General features: G+C 49.0%; 1 protein-coding gene across 3 annotated transcripts; it reads left to right on the top strand.

Moving 5' to 3' along the window:
• Nucleotides 1-515: 515 nt before the first annotated feature.
• Nucleotides 516-15,070, top strand: Cgref1 (cell growth regulator with EF-hand domain 1). 3 transcript variants are annotated; one of them, XM_048353274.1, is made up of 6 exons: nucleotides 516-657; nucleotides 11,391-11,493; nucleotides 12,739-12,804; nucleotides 13,102-13,178; nucleotides 13,308-13,429; nucleotides 14,238-15,070. In XM_048353274.1, the coding sequence occupies exons 2-6, from the start codon at nucleotides 11,408-11,410 to the stop codon at nucleotides 14,760-14,762; spliced, it is 876 nt and encodes a 291-aa protein (XP_048209231.1). In that variant the 5' UTR covers nucleotides 516-657; nucleotides 11,391-11,407; the 3' UTR covers nucleotides 14,763-15,070. The 3 variants fall into 3 exon arrangements, with proteins under 3 accessions (XP_048209231.1, XP_048209230.1, XP_048209229.1); XM_048353273.1 differs by lacking the exon at nucleotides 516-657 and adding an exon at nucleotides 10,858-10,881; XM_048353272.1 differs by lacking the exon at nucleotides 516-657 and having other exon boundaries at nucleotides 11,243-11,493.
• The last annotated feature ends 1,419 nt before the right edge of the window (nucleotides 15,071-16,489 follow it).

A 16,489-nucleotide genomic window follows, 5' to 3' on the forward strand; every position in this document is an offset into this window, starting at 1 on the left:
GTAACCCCGAACTGATACATACTCGGGCCAGCCGCTCAGGAGGGCACCTGCCCCCGGGTGAAAGCCACCCTTGCACTGTGACTACATCGTCCTGTACAGTCCCTGTCTACAGGAAAGGTACAGACATGAGACACTCCCCGCTCCATACCAGGAGCTGGGTGCAGAAGCCCCAGGACCCCGCCCGGCCTCCCTCCCATTTTTCACTAGATATAGGACACATTTCCAGGAGAAAGGAGCCAGAAATCTCTAGGAGAATTTGAATGTGGTCTCAACGAATCCCAACCCCAGAGAGTAGAACTAGAAAAGAGAAGGACTTTACTATATCCCTCTTCTCTATTACCACATACTTAATGTCTCAAAACAACACATATTTGCTCCTTTGAAGTTCTGGAAGTCAGAAGCCTGACAAAGGTCTTCATTGGTTAAAATCACTGTGCTAGTGGGACTGGGTTCCTCCCAGAGCTCATGGGATGTTTGTCTTGCCTTATCTCTCTTCCAGCTTCCAGAGGGATGCCTCACGCTTTGGCTCATGGCTCTTTTCTCTAGCTTCACAGGCAACAGCATTGCACCATCAAGTCTATGACTCCAAACCCTGCTTTCAAAGTCACCTCATTCCTGGAGAGTCAGCATAGCCATCTACTGCCACCCCTGCATCCGGTGAGAGAGGAATTCAGAAAGTAGTATGTCAGATATAACCATTCTCCCCTATATGCCAAACAAAGACATGATGAAGGCAGAGAAAGCTTTACTACATGGCATGGGTATGTCATGGGAAGATAACATTTCAACTACTTCCGGGTACAGACATGAGCTATAGTTGAGCTTTTTTACTCTTCCCCCCACATTTTTATTAGTATTAATTAACAGGGGGTTCATTCTAATATGTCCATATGTGCATGAAATATGCCTTGATCAGACCCCCTCTGTCATGCTCCCTTGTGCCCCTCCCCTTTCCCAAACCAATCTCAGCAAACTCCATTGTTCAATTTTCACACATGTACAGAAAATATTTTGACTGTATTCACCCCTCATGTTACTGGCAGTTGGTTGCAGAGGTAAAGATCCCAGATCCTTGGCATGTCCAAAAAAGAATTGAGGGGCTGGGGATATGGCCTAGTGGCAAGAGTGCTTGCCTCGTATACATGAGGCCCTGGGTTCAATTCCCCAGCACCACATATATAGAAAATGGCCAGAAGTGGTGCTGTGGCTCAAGTGGTAGAGTGCTAGCCTTGAGCAAAAAGAAGCCAGGGACAGTGCTCAGGCCCTGAGTCCAAGGCCCAGGACTGGCAAAAAAAAAAAAAAAGAATTGAATGAAGACACACACACGTGCATACACACACACACACACGAGTAAAGTGGCAAAACAAGGAGTTTGGGTTTTTTGTTTTGTTTGTGCCAGTCCTGGGCACATAGGGCCTGGGCACTGTCCTGAGCCACACTTCCACTTCTGGCTTTTTGGTGAAGTCTCATGGACTTTCCTGCCAGGGCTGGCTTCAAACCACAATCCTTAGATCTCAGCCTCCTGAGTAGCTAAGATTGTAGGTGTGAGTCTCCCATGCCTGGCTAAAACATGGAGTTTAACAGCGAAAGTACACCATTGAGAAAAACAATGGGCCTGAGCTAGGCGTCTCAAGAAAGTTTCCACGTTCTAGCGTTTGGCGAGTGTGGGAATATTTCATGGTAATGATCTTGGGGAAATAGGATTATGACTTGACAGAATTTTGGAAAATGTCTTCAAATGTCCAAGGTTTCCATCCCATAGTCTTAAGTATATGTGTAATATGCAATGCATATGCCTGAAGCCTTAGGTGGGAGTTTGTTTTGAAAAGGTCAGGCTAAGGACACAAGGGGTTCCACTGTGCAGGTGTCTGGGTTTGGTTAGGACTGGCCTGAAGGTTTTCTGCCCCCTAGGGAGAAGTCCTAACTGAAAACTGACCACTAATTATTCCCTAGGCATGGCTACAGGAGGTACTAGGGAGGAGATGGAACGCATGTGGGTCTCCTAAAGCTTGACTCGGAGAGGGGGTCTTTCCCTATAGCTCCCTCACCTTCTCCTCTCCCTGTTCCCCATCCCACTTGAACCCATAGATTGAAATAAACAAAAACTGGAAGAAAGGGGAGAAAAGTACGCATCCCATAAAAGTCCCAGTTACAAGCTGAGTGTTAGTGGCTCACACCTGTAATCCTAGCTACTCAGGAGGCTGAGATCTGCAGATGGCGATTCAAAGCCAGCCCGGGCAAGAAAGTCCATGAGACTCATCTCTAACCACCAGAAAATCACAAGTGGCACTGTGGCTCAAGTGGTAGAGTGCTAGCCTTGAGATGACGGGCTCAGGGACAGTGCCCAGGCCCAGAGTTCAAGCCCCATGACCAACAATAAAAAAGCCCCAGTTACTGGTATGGCCCATAACTGGGGTTATCCCAATTGGTCATTATCCCCAATCCCAGTTCCCTGAGATTTCAGAGAAGGTTTTTATCACTTAAGGGGAACAATGTAGTTCCCATCAAATTCCTCCTGCTCCAGGAAACAGCTTCATGATTATAAGCAATTGTTCCTCCTTTGGGGGTGGTCTGTTCTAGAAGGCTCTACTGTTCATTTTGGAGTAGTTTCAGTCCTGGTCATAAATATGTTATCTATCAGTCCTGTCTTTCTTGGAACTCCAGGTGATTGCAAAGTCACTGTAGAGAGAATGGCTTAGGGCAAAATGGAGGTAAGGATACCAAGTTTTTTTCCTGCTTTTAGTTAATGTGTGGGTCTATGTAAGAAATCAGTCCTTTTCAGCAAACAAGTTTAAGTATCTATCACAAATACACTTTCAAGAGACTGAAAGGGGATGGGCTCTACACTAAGAATTACATCATTAGCTTTTGGAGTCCTTTCTGAGATTGCTCATGAGAAATTCCCATCCTCAGGTCCAGTCCGTTCACAGACTGGATCACCTGTGAATCAGGAAGTTTTCATTACAATACAGTGCTTTCTCTCTTTTCCTCCCATGGTCACCTCTGACATGTCTCTGTTAACACTTTTCCCCTTCAGGACTGGAGACCTTAAAGAATTTTAGTTTTGTTAGTTTGGTTGTTGTTTTTGTTGTACACATCTTCACTCTTTATGGCTAGCTGCTATCTACCCACCTCTCTTCCCCTGATTCCCCTCTCTAGCCTGCTTCCTTCTTACAACCTACCTTAGTTTTGGGGGTTTCTATGGATTTTTTTGTTTTTATAGGTTGTAGGTTTGAACTCAGCCTGGTCTCTGTCCCTGAGCTTTCTTGCTCAAGGCTAGTATTCTTCCACATTGAACCACAGCTCCACTTACCAGTTTTCTGGTGATTAATTGGAGAGAAGAGTCTCAGAGACTTTTCTGCCTCAGCTGGCTTTGAACCTTGATCCTCAGATCTCAGCTTCCTGAGTAGCTAGGTACTCTGCTTTATTCTTGTGTCCTCTCTCAGGTTCACTGAGTTCAACTTCCTCCCAAGTTGTTCTTGCTTTGTGTTGGTATTAAATAGCTGCTTCATTGTACCAAGTCACTTGTTGCTAATTTCAGAGAATTCTGATTTGAGTTTGAAAGCTACAGATTATATAACAGGGACCCTATCAATTTTATTTCTTCAGACATTTGCCTTGCTAAGAAATCCCAGAAAAACAACATATACTCATTAGTGGGAGTTGCTTCTTGATTTACAGATTATTGGCATTTTCTGTCTATCTCTGTTCTGAATGCCCCAATGACTCTAGGAGAAGAATAAGTTACTCCTTGCAGGGATATTGCAGGAGTATAGTTTTGCTCTTAAGTATCCTCAAAAGGCCCATGTGGCAAAGGCCTGGTTCCTAGCTTGGCATTTGGGGGAGGTGGTGAAACTATGAAGAGATGGAGCCCAGTGTAGGTCTTTAAGTTATTGGTAGCATGTCCTCTAGGATGATTCTGAGGCCCCACTCTCTTTCTTCTTCCTGGTCATGAAGTGAGTAGTTTCCTTCTCTCATATGCTGGGTTCCTCTAGGAGCTTTTGGAGGAAAAAAAGGGAGACCAGGAGACTCATGGCACAGGCAGCTGTGGGAAGACTGCATTTCAGACCGTCCTCAGCAGTACAACATGAGCCATACGCTTCAATAGCCAGGAACTCCAGCAGGGGATGAAATGTATGCACCAGTGAAAGAGTTCCAGTGGGCCTCTTTGGCCATCCTTCACTAGTCAGAATAAACAAGTGGTGCTTGTCCCATGGGTGGTCTGTCCTGAGGAAGGAAGGGCTGTTGTCCTTAGGGAGGGGTGGTTGTGCTTCCTTGCCATGAAGAAGTTAAGGATCTGTTCTGTCCCTGCTGGATACCAAGATGATTGTGAGGTGACTGCAGAAAGGATGGCTTAGGGAAGCCATGGGTACAAAATAGAGGCGGAGAGGCGGGCCTTGTTCCTGCATCCAGTTAATGCATGGGCCCAGCAGAAGGGGCTTTTAAGCACCTTTTACGGGAATCCAAGCCTGTGCCACCAGCTCTCTCTCTGTCGCTATCATTCTGTCTGTCACCTCTCTGTCTGTCTGTCTGTCTGTCTGTCTCTCTCTCTCTCTCTCTCTCTCTCTCTCTCTCACACACACACACACACACACTCCGGTCTGTCTCGGTTCTGGTCTGGGTGACACACTTGCTCCTGCGGACCACAGGGAGGCGGGCGGGCGGCTGGCTCGGGCGGGGCGGCGGCTGGCACGGGCTCGGGACTCTGCCCAGCCTGGGCGGCGGCCACTGCCGCTGCTGCCGCCGCCGGGAGGGCGACGTGGAGCGGCCACGTGGAGCGGCCCGGGGCGGGTCGGCCGGGCGGCGGGCGGCGAGGTGCGGAGGTGCCGAGGCGCGGACGCGGACACGGAGCACGCAGGGAGCCGGAGCCCCAGCCCCGCGGGCGCCGCGGCAGGTGGGTCAGCCCGTGCTGCCTGGACGGGTGGAGGAAGCGGCTGGGAGGCGCCCCTGGGAGCCCCCCGCCCCCAACACCCCCGGTTTGGGGACGGGCCCCACAGGCTGTGGAGGCTTTCCCTCCAGTGGGGGGTGCGGGGAGCTGGCGGGTTGCACCGCATCTGACAGCCGAAGGCATGGAGCACTGGAAGCGCTGGAGGCGGTCATCCAGCTGCACAGGTGGGGCCGGGCCAGGTGTGCGCTCCGCTCCGTGGGCCGTGTGGTTGCAGCACCCTCTCTCGAGGAGCAGGAGGCACCCGAGGGGCAAACCAGTGGGGAGAATCCCAACAACCAGACTGGTGCAGACATGGCACGGATGCCCGGTGAGCGGCTCCGCTCCGGCTGAACTAAGATGCAGCCTAAGAAACGCACACTAGGGCTGGGAAGGTGGCTCAGCGGTAGAGACCATGCCTAGCATGCAGGAAGCCCTGGGTTCGAGTCCTCAGCACCACATACACAGAAGAAGCCAGACGTGGAGCTGTGGCTCAAGGGGTAGAGTGCTAACCTTGAGCAAAAGAAGCTCAGCGATGGTGACCAGGCCACAAGTTCAAGCCCTAGGATTGGTTTGGTGTTTTTGTTGTTGTGGCCCTGCCACATCTGCAGAGCTGGAGGAACACTCCCTACCTCCCACTTGGCCCTGGGAGATTCACTGCACCTCCTCAGCCCCTGGGGGGCAGGTACTGTTATGTTCATTGTGTGTCTGTGTGTATGTGTGCACACATGCACACACACTTGGGGCTTGAACTTAGGGCCTGGGCACTGTCCTGAGCTTTTTTTGTTCAAGGCTAGTAGTGCTCTACCACTTGAGCCACAGCTCCACATCTAGCTTTTTGGTGGTTTATTAGAGATAAGAGTGTCACACTTTCCTGCCTGGACTGGCTTCGGACCCTGGTCCTCAGATATTAACCTCCTGAGTAGCTAGGATTACAGGCCGTGAGCCACCAGCCCCCTGTGTTGCCTTCATTTTAAAGATGAAAATTCCATTCTTTGGAGAGGCTGAGACTTTGGCCTCGCTCACATAGCAGGGTCAGAGGCAGGATTTGATCAAAGGTCTAAGATCTCCTTCTATGTACTGTGCAAAGGTTTGAAGAAATCTCCTGCGGAAGGTCATTGTAAAGTGTGTTTATCTAAGAAATTCATTGAGCTACATCACAACTTTTTTTTTTTTTTTATTTTGGCCAGTCCTGGGCCTTGGACTCAGGGCCTGAGCACTGTCCCTGCTTCTTTTTGTTCAAGGCTAGCACTCTACCACTTGAGCCACAGCGCCACTTCTGGCCGTTTTCTATATATGTGGTGCTGAGGAATCGAATCCAGGGCTTCATGTATAGGAGGCAAACACTCTTGCCAGTAGGCCATATCCCCAGCCCCATCACAACTGTTAACTAACAGTTGCATGGCTTTCATGTGTTTATTAGAACAGTTATGTTTATGCACAGTATAATTATGGGAAATGGTTAGGAACGTTTTTATTTGACAAGCAGTGGTTTGATGGCTGCTTTATTCTACTCCTTACAAAAGCTTCTGTAAATGCTTTAAAATATATAAGCATAGTCAGGCCCTGGTGGCTCACACCTGAGCTTTGAGGATGACAGTTGGAAGCCAGCCTGGGCAGATAATCTAAGCCTTTTTTTTTTTTTTTTTTGCTAGTCATGGGGCTTGAACTCAGGACCTGGGCACTGTCTGAAAGCCTCTTTGTGCTCAAGGTTAGCACTCTACTACTTGAGCCAGCACCACTTCCAGCTTTTTTGAGTAGTTTATGGAGATAAGAGTCTAACGAGGACTTTTCTGCCCTGGGCTGGCTTTGAACTGCAATCCTCAGAGCTCTGCCTCCTGAGTAGCTAGGCCTGAGCCACTGGTGCCCAGCCCAAGTCTCTTATCTCCAGTTAATCAGCAAACAGACAGAAATGGAAGTGTGTCTCAAGTGGTAGAGCACCAGCTTTCAGTGAAAAAGGTAACAAGAGCATGAAGCCCTGAGTTCAAACTCCAGTACAGATACAAATATGTGAGCATGAACAAGTCACTGTCACATTATATCATTCACTACACATTAAATGAGGTATTTGTCTGTCTGTCTGTCTCTCTCTTTCTCTCTTTCTTTCTCTCTCTCTCTCTTTTAAAGTTGGTCATGGGGCTTGAATTCAAGGCTTGGGTACTGTCCCTGAGTTTTTTGCACTCAAGACTAGTGCTTTACCACTTGAGCCATAGTGCCACTTCCAGTTTTCTGGTGATTAATTGGAAATGAGAGTCTTACAGACTTTCCTGCCCAGGCTGGCTTTGAACTGCTATCCTCAGATCTCAGCCTCCTGAGATGTGATGTGAACCACCAGCACCTGGCCTAACTCTGTTAAACAGTAGAGTAAGCTACTTGTATTAAAAATGTCACAGCTAGGAGCATTAAGAGAATATTACACTAAAGGCGCACGTGCAATTATTTAATTTTTTTGTTTGTTTTCTGGGGTTTGAATTCAGTTTCCTTCAGCTTGCTGGGTTGGTGCTTGTCTACTTTACTACTTGAGCAGTGCCTCCCACCTGACTTTTTTGGTGGTTATTTTGGAGCTGAGCCTTACATTTCTCCCTATGCTGGTTTTTAGTCACAATCTTCTGGATCTTAGCTTCCTGAGTAGCTAGGATTATAGGCGGAAGCCAATGGTATCCATTTAATCTTTTTTTTTTTTTTTTTTTTTTTGCCAGTTGTGGGGCTTAAACTCAGGGACTAGGTGCTGTCCCTGAGCTTTTGTGCTCAAGGCTAGCACTCTACCACTTAGAGCCACAACTCCACTCCCAGTTTTCTGTGGTTGATTGGAGCTGAGTCTCAGGAATTTTTCTGCCCAGGCTGGCTTCCAACTGTGATCCTCAGATCTCAGCCTTCTGAATATCTAAAATTACGAGCATGGGCCTAACTCTCTTTTTTTGGCCAGTCCTGGGCCGTGAACTCAGGGCCTGAGCACTGTCCTTGGCTTCTTTTTGTTCAAGGCTAGCACTCTGCCACTTGAGCCACAGCGCCACTTCTGGCCATTTTCTGTATATGTGGTGCTGAGGAATCGAACCCAGGGCCTCATGTATAGGAGGCAAGCACTCTTGCCACTAGGCCATATTCCCAGCCCCTCTTTCTCTTTTTTTAAGATGGAATCTCTGCTATATTATCTAGGCTGGCCTTGAATGTTCAGTCCTCCTGTCTCAACCTCTCAGTAACTCAGATTATAGGCACATACCACCACAGTAGCTTCTGTTTTTATCTTATTTGTTTTGGGTTTTATTTGTATTTGGGTATTTTCCTATTTATAAAATTTTGAAAAAAAGGACATATAGTTCTAACCCATCATTCTCAGATTACTGATAAGGAAGTACCTCATTTATAGTAGATGCTTAAGAAATATTAAGGAACAGACTGTGGGCTTAGCTCGGTGTACATGGGGGCTTGGATTTGATCCCAGGGCTGCAAAAGAAAAATAAATAAATAATGTGTATCTCTATTCCTCAAGTATGTTTGCTGTTGCCTTCTGAGATGCTTGCGTTTCTGTGTGTGACAATTCCAATATACCAGTTCAGTTATTTTTGGTCTAATTTTGCTTGCTCTTGTTTGGCTCTTATTCACAGTGTCTTACTTCCTTATATTTTTATGATCTTTTGGTCACGAGTTTATGTTTTGTTTGTTTGGCACTGGGTATCAAACCCAGGGCCTTGTGGACATTAAGTAAATGCTGTAATATTCAGTTAACTCCCCAGCCCCAAAATTTCATGTTTCTTGAAAGTTCATCAATGGAATTCTTTGAGGCCTGGCCTGGAGATAGGTTCCTTCAGGGAAGATGATGTTTTCCTCTGTCCATCGGCCGTGACCACTATCAACCAGGCACCGCTTCAATATAAACAACCTGCCTGGCATCTGCGGCTCAAGCCTGTCATCCTAGCTATGTGGGAGGCCAAGATCTGAGGATTGCAGTTGAAGGCGAGCCCAGGCAGCAAAATCTGTGAGATTCTTTTCTCCAATGAACTACCAAAAGCAGCCAGAATTGGAACTGCATCTCAAAGTGGTAGAGCACTAGCCTCAGGCACAAAAGCCCCGTTCTGCCTTAGGCTTTTTGACTCCTATAGACAGATCCATTCAGGCCTCAATCCCATAAGGCAGCAGGCTGGTTAATTCTCAGGAGAGATTTTTCTTCTTCTCCCTCTCCCTTCTCCCTACCTCCAAGATCAAGATAGGTGGATCTTTGCTGCCCTTTGCCACAGTAAGCTTTGTTCACCTGTGTACCGAGGGTGCTATTAAGAATCCAAACTTTATACGTGAATCTCCTATTCATTTCTTAATACTGAAATGGCCAAGCTTTATCACTGGTCTCCTCTACTGCACATACCACTCAGACTGATAGTTCAAGTTCACGCGGGCTGGGTTTGGCGTACACCTGAGGCAAAGGCTGATGTTAAGTTCACTTTCCCCCCAGATTGCTGGTTTCACCCTGTTTGGTTGGTACACTGAGAATCTCCTGCCAACTCAATGCTTTCTAAAGAACACTTTCTATTTTTATCCAGCTTTGTAATTACTCTGGGACATTTACTGCTATACTTCTAGACATGAACTATGCCACAGCCCTGTTACTGGGCTGTGACTAGAGATCTCTGTTCAAAGGTCTTCCTTGAAGGAGCCCAAGACACTACCTTCTCTCCCCAGCACAAAAATGAAACCACAAAGCTCTATGGTACCAGCTGTGTGGGTGAATGCCTTTTTTCTTTGTTTTTGTAGGCCATCTGACTTGAACTCTGGGCCTGGGTGCTATCTCTGAGCTCTTCAGCTCAAGGCTATTGCTCTACCACTTCGAGCTATAGCACTTCTGATTTTCTGGTGGCTCATTGGAGATAAGAGTCTCATGGATTTTCCTGCCCCTGCTGCCTTGGAATCACCACAGTCCTTAGATCTCAGGTTCCTGAGTAGCTAGGATTACAGGCGTGAGACACTGGCGCCAGCTGGGTGAATGCCTTCATAACTACAATGTTGACTTCCTTGCTAGTCCTCTTAGGACCATTCATTCACATAGAAACATGAGCACACATTCTATATGCTGGTAGCCTCACCTACTAGCAAACTTCTGTGCCTTTCTGTGTCTTGCTCAGGGCAGCTCAAAAGGGTAGCATATTTTTTGTGTCGGTTGTGGTTCTTGAACTCAGGGCCTGGGTGCTGTCCCTGAGCTTTTCTGCTCAAGGTTAGTGCTCTACCACTTTGAGATAAGTTTCACAGACTTCCTGCCCAGGCTGGCTTCATATCACGATCTTCAGATCTCAGCCTCCTGAATAGCTAGGACTACAGATGTGAGCCATGGTGCGTGGTTTAAGGTAGAATTTTGGTTTATCTTCTCGTGAGCCAGTTTCACCTGCTCCACCTCTCATCTCTTAGGAAATCCATGTCCACCCTTGGCTTTATTGGGGTCATAGAACTCTGGGAGAATCTGCTGAAAGCTGTGAGCTTTCCTCTAGGAAAATGCAGTCACAGCTGGATTATAGAGTACCATGCCGGAAGGTTAGATCATCAAGCAACACATGAGTTTTTCTTCCTAGAGATGGGTTTGGGAGTCTCAGGGCCTTTGTTTTGGTGGGCATCTGCCTCCACGGAAGCTCATGTTAACCTCCTTGGGACTTACCAGAAAGCTTTTGTGCCCTGTTTCAACCGATCCATTTTATATATGGTTGTTTCCAAATAATCAGGTGATTACTTTTGCCAATGAGATTATAGTATAAGGAGAAGTTCTTGTTGTTTGGAGATGGGTCTCCATATGTAGCCCAGGCTTACTTTGAACTCATCCATAATCCTCTTCTTACCTGAGCCCCTTGACTGTTGGAACTACAGACCTGCAAGATTGTGCTGCTTCAGTAGTTTGAGTTTGTGTGTTTGTTTGTTTTTGCCAGTCCTGGGGCTTGAACTCTGGGCCTGGGCACTGTCCCTGAGCTCTTCAGCTCAAGGCTATTGATCTACCACTTGAGCCACAGTGCCACTTCAGTCTTATGGACTTTCCTGCCTGGGCTGGCTTTGAACCACGATCCTCAGATCTTAGCCTCCAGAGTAGCTAGGATTACAGGTGTGAGCCAACAGCACACAGCCACTAGTTGATTTTTTTTTCCCCAGTCCTGGGCCTTGGACTCGACCTGAGCACTGTCCTGGCTTCTTTTTGCACTCTGCCACTTGAGCCACAGCGCCACTCCTGGCCGTTTTCTATATATGTGGTGCTGAGGAATTGAACCCAGGGCTTCATGTATAAGAAAGAGGCAAGCACTCTTGCCACCAGGCCATATTCCCAGCCCGAGAAAACTTTTTTGAGTAAAATTCCATGGAAGATGGCTGCTATTGATATGTAGATCCCATCTATGGGTGAGTTCTGTCCCCTGGGCTGTTGTTTGTAAAGGCAAAGAGAGAAGGCATTTCTGTGTGATTCTGACACTGACCAAGGCCCCTGACTCCTCTCTGTTCCCAGGTCCAGCTGCAAGGAGAATGGAGCCTTGGGTGATGAGTGCATTAATGCTGCCACTGCTGCTGCTCCCGCTGGGCCAGGCTGCTCCCAAGGAGGGAGCCATCAGGTAGGAGGACTGGGAGTGTGCACTGGGGGCTGGGGCTCGGAGCCTCTGAAGGAAGTCCTGGGCCCCTCTGGGAGCCAGGTGCTCGGGCCCTCCTCCCACAACCTTCTGCCTTGTCCATGGCACAAGGTAGGCATTGCGTTCCCGGTGGTTGAGCCCTATGAGACAGAGCTCAGCTCCAGTGCCGCGTGGAGCTCTGAGAAGCTAGAGTTCAGGGAAGAGTCTGTGCTCCTTTAACCAGGGCCTAACAGTGGGAATGGCAAGGAACTAGAGATCATTAGCATGTCATTTCTGTTTTATTAGAGTCCATTTCCAGACACCTTGTTCATTCATGCTGTGCACTGCACATCATGGATAGGAGGGGAGACAGGTAGACATGGCTTCCAGGACTGGCAGCAGTGACCAACATGGTCTCAACAACTCCTGCCAGCTCTCTGTTATCTTGGGTCCCATTTATTTGGATAAACTAGCTCCATCCAGACCTGGGAGCATTGAAGGCGCTCAAGCCTTAGGACTGGCAAAAAAAAAAAAAAGATTCTACCACTTAAGGCTGGGAAGGTGGCTTAGTGGTAGAGTGCTTGCCTTGCATGCATGAAGCCCTGGGTTTGATTCCTCAGCATCACATACACAGAAAAACCAGAAGTGGCACTGTGGCTCAAGTGGTAGAGCGCTAGCCTTTAGCACAGAGAGGCTCAGGGACAATGCCCAGGCTCTAAGTTCAAGCCCCAGGACGACAAAAAACAAAAAAACAAAAAGATTCTACCACTGAGTCATACCCCCACTTCCTTTTGCTGGTTAATTGGAGATAAGAATCTCATGGGCTTTCCTGCCCGGGCTAGCTTCCATCTGAGATCCTCAGATCTCAGCTTCCTGAGTAGCTAGAATTACAGGCATGAGCCACCAGCTCCTTTTGCATTTGGCTTTCAGATAGGATTTCAAGCTACATTTCCAGGGGCTAGTTTCAAACCATAATCTTCCTGCCTCTGCCTCCTGAGTAGCAGGGGTTATAGATATGCACCAACATACTCAGCCTTTCTTTGGGTTCTCTAAAGTCTAACTAAGGCAGCTGCAAAAACAGCTTGAGGGATTAAAGCTCTGATTGCTAGAGCATGTGAAGGCTCTCTTCCTTATCATGAGGGTTTGGGGAATTCAAGGAGAGCCCCCCCCCCGCTTTTTTGGGGTTGACCAAAAACTCAGGAAGCTGAACTTTCAAAGAGGTTCTCTGAAAGGCTGATTCCCCCCTTCCAGGCCAGCCCATGAAGTACAGCAGCGGCTCCTGCCCAACCCCTTCGAGCCCGGACCAGAGCAGCTTCGGTGAGTAGCTGGTCTGGGGCCGTCAGAGAGGTTGGGGCTGGGAATATGGCCTAATGGTAGAGTGCTTGCCTCGTATACATGAAGCCCTGGGTTCGATTCCACAGCACCACCTATATAGAAAAAGGCAGAAGTGGTGCTGTGGCTCAAGTGGTAGAGTGCTAGCCTTGAGCAAAAAGAAGCCAGGGACAGTGGTCAGGCCATGAGTTCAAGCCCCCAGGACTGACAAAGAAAAAAGGAAGGTCAGGCCTGGCATTAGAGACGGGATATAGCTGGCCTGGTTTGCCTCTTTTCCAACAGGCTTCTGCAGAACTACCTGAGGGGCCTGGAGAAGATGAAAGGGGAAGAGGAGCCACAGGATATGAGCCGGGAGCAGGGTGAGGAGCTGGGCTTCGGGGCCAGGGATGCCTGGGGCAGCAGAGCTGGGAGTAAGGGCTGGCTGCCCCTCAGACGTGGGCCCTCCCCATGGGCCCCGGAGCCCCTCCTAACCAGCTTCTCCTCTCTAGTTCTCCTCTACCTCTTCGCACTCCATGACTATGACCAGAGTGGACATCTGGACGGCCTGGAGCTCTTGTTCATGCTGACCGCAGCTCTGGCCCCTAGACTCGCTGACTTTCCCATCAACCCAGTAAGCTCCACAGGAGACCCTGTGGGTGCTTTGTTCTTTTCCATTATGGCTCTCGGTAGAGCCCCTATAAATGGTGGCTCGTGCCTATAATCCTAGCTACTCAGGAGGCTGACATTTTAAAAAATTAATTTATTTTAAAAAATTAATTTATTGTCAAAGTGATGTACAGAGGGGTTACAGTTTCATATGTAAGGTCATGAGTACATTTCTTTCTTTCTTTTTTGCCAATCCAGGGCCTTGGGCTCAGGGCCTGAGCACCGTCCCTGGCTTCTCTTTGATCAAGGCTAGCACTCTGCCACTTGAGCTACAGAGCCACTTCTAGCCATTTTCTATATATGTGGTGCTGAGGAATCAAACCCAGGGCTTCATGTATATGAGTCAAGCATTCTTGCCACTAGGCCATATTCCCAGCCCTATGAGTATATTTCTTATCAAACTTGTTACCTCATCCCTCATTGTTCTCCCACCTTCCCCCCACCCGGTTCCCTCCCCCCCAGGAAGCTGACATTTGAGGATCATAATTCTAAGCCAGCCCAGACAGGAAAATCTATGAGACTCTTATTTCCAATTAAGCACCAAAAAAGCTATAAGTGGAACTGTAGCCCAATTGGTAGAGCCCTATCCTTGAGCAAAAGAACTCAGAGACAGCACCCAGGCCCTGAGTTCAAGCCTTGGGACTGGCACAAAACCAACAAAGGAGTGGGAGAGGGCTCCAAAGCCTCTCTGGCAGGGCTGGGGCTATTGGATGGGGCAGGCCTCTTGAGAACTTGTCTGGAAACTCCATGGGGACCCTGTTGTGCTCCCATAGGTGATCCTGGTTGTGGACAGGGTGCTTGAGACCCAGGACCTGAACGGAGATGGGCTCCTAACCCCCGCTGAGCTCATCAGCTTCCAGGAGAGGCCCCCCGGGCACCCAGAACTCCCAGAGCCCCGAGTTCTAGCTCTGCAGGAGCCACAAGCTACCGGGAAGCAGGCCCTACCTGCTAAAAGCCCACGGAGACAAGAAACCCACGGAGCCCCGGGCCCCGGGGAAGAAGCTGGGGGCCAGGAAGAGGCCAATCAACCAGGAACTGAAGGAGATAGCCCAGTTTCCAGTGTCCCTGAGGTGAGGGGACCGGAAGTGGCGGAAGGCCCAGGTTCTGAAGGGGAGGCGAGAGGACAGGTAGAGGCAGGAGAAGATGTCCCAGGTCCCATCCAGGGTGCTGAGGAACAGGCAGAGTCCAAGGACAATGGAGGGGAAGCCCATGAGCTTCCGGGGGAAACACTGGAGTCTAAGAACAGCCCACATGAGTTTGAGGTTCATAGTATTCAACTGGAGAATGATGAGATATAGACCTGGAGGATACAGGCTCGCACCTCTCCAAGTCTCAGTGTCAGGACACAAGTCTGGGGGGACAAGAGCCACCCCTGAACTGGATGTGATGGCCCGGATCAGTGATCCCAGCACTCAGAACACGGAAGCAGGAAAGTAGTGTGTTCAAGATTACATAGTGAGACCCTGTCTCAAAACCGAAAGAATAGGAAACAATTTCTGTGAGCCCTTAGGCCTCAGCAGGAGATCTGACTTTCTGTGTCGTTCAAGGAAATCCTAAACTGAGAGACAGCATTCAGCCTCAGACAACCAATAAAGAACAAAATGAATTCATCTCTTGGGCGATTTCTGCACTGGTCAAGCCTTCCCAGATCCTGTCAGGGGTCCAGGGTTCGGGGTGGGGGGTATGGGCAAGCCTCAGAGGAACAGAGATCCCGTTTTCCCAGTGCCTCTGACCTAGGACCGTCAAAATAGCCAGGTCTGCACCGTGATCTACAGCCAGCGGCAGACAGCCTAGGAGGAAGCGCCCACGCCCTCCACTGGGTCCTCAGACACCCGGCTCTCCTGCTGCCGCTCGGCGGGCAGTCCACGCCACCCTGCACCCACCCTCCTGTCTCCGGTCACATTAACAACAACTGCCACCTGTGAGAGCCTCCAGACCAGGCACCACGCCGGCATTTCCCGTCACTTCAGGCTTCTAGCCTCACGACAATTCTATACCCAGGCAAAGCAAGGGTGCCCTAGTTTTGACAAGTTGAGATGTCATTTTGACAGATAAGGAAACTGAGGAAGATAAACAGAGTAATATACTCTAAGGTCACACACCAAACTAGACAGACTTGCAGATTTGCATTCAGGTCTATCTGACTCTTAACACCCTTGCTGCTTTTATTATTATTATTATTATTATTATTATTATTATTATTATTATTATTATTATTATTTGCTGGTCCTGGGGCTTGGACTCAGGGCCTGAGCACTGTCCCCGGCTTCTTTTTGCTCAAGGCTAGCACTCTACCTCTTGAGCCACAGCGCCACTTTTGGCTTTTTCTGTATTTGTGGTACTGAGGAATTGAACCCAGGGCTTCACATATAAGAGGCAAGCACTCTACCACTAGGCCACATTCCTAGCCTCCCCTTTTTTCTGAGGGGGAGTTCCAGTATTGGGGCTTGGACTCAGAGCCTCACATACTCTCATCTGTTTCACTCAGGGATGATGCTATACCACTTAAGCCACACCTCCATTTTGCTAGTTAACTAGAGGTGGAGTTTTGCAGACTTCTCTGCTCAGGCTGGCTTTGAACCATGAGCCAGGTTTCAACCTCCTGAGTAGCTAGGATTACATGTGTGAGCCACTTAGCAACCGGCACAGCTCAAGCTCTTGATCAGGTTACTCTCATCTCCTACTCCACCGGCCTCTGTATCCCATTGCCTCTGAGGTGGAGGTACTGACTCAACTACAAGGCAGGCAGGGAGGGTGGGGCGTTGAGCTCTGTGGAACCGAAGAGCAGGCTCCCGGCCCACTGCCTGACGTTTGGCTCCAGCTCCTTTGGAGTCTACACAGCACAGGGGCCCCAACGAGCTTTTCTCATAGCTTCTGGCTGGGCTATGAACTGCCGTCTGTCCCAGAGAAGGGCTCCAGGTCTCCATCTCTTCCCCATGCCCGGAGCTCCTGTCAGCAGAGAGCTAGAGGGCAGCTGGCTGTAAGGCTGGGGCACTTCCTGCCCCTGCGGCCTACACAACCACGA

The sequence above is a fragment of the Perognathus longimembris genome, chromosome 8, assembly GCF_023159225.1.
Source record: "Perognathus longimembris pacificus isolate PPM17 chromosome 8, ASM2315922v1, whole genome shotgun sequence".
Lineage (NCBI taxonomy): Eukaryota > Metazoa > Chordata > Mammalia > Rodentia > Heteromyidae > Perognathus > Perognathus longimembris.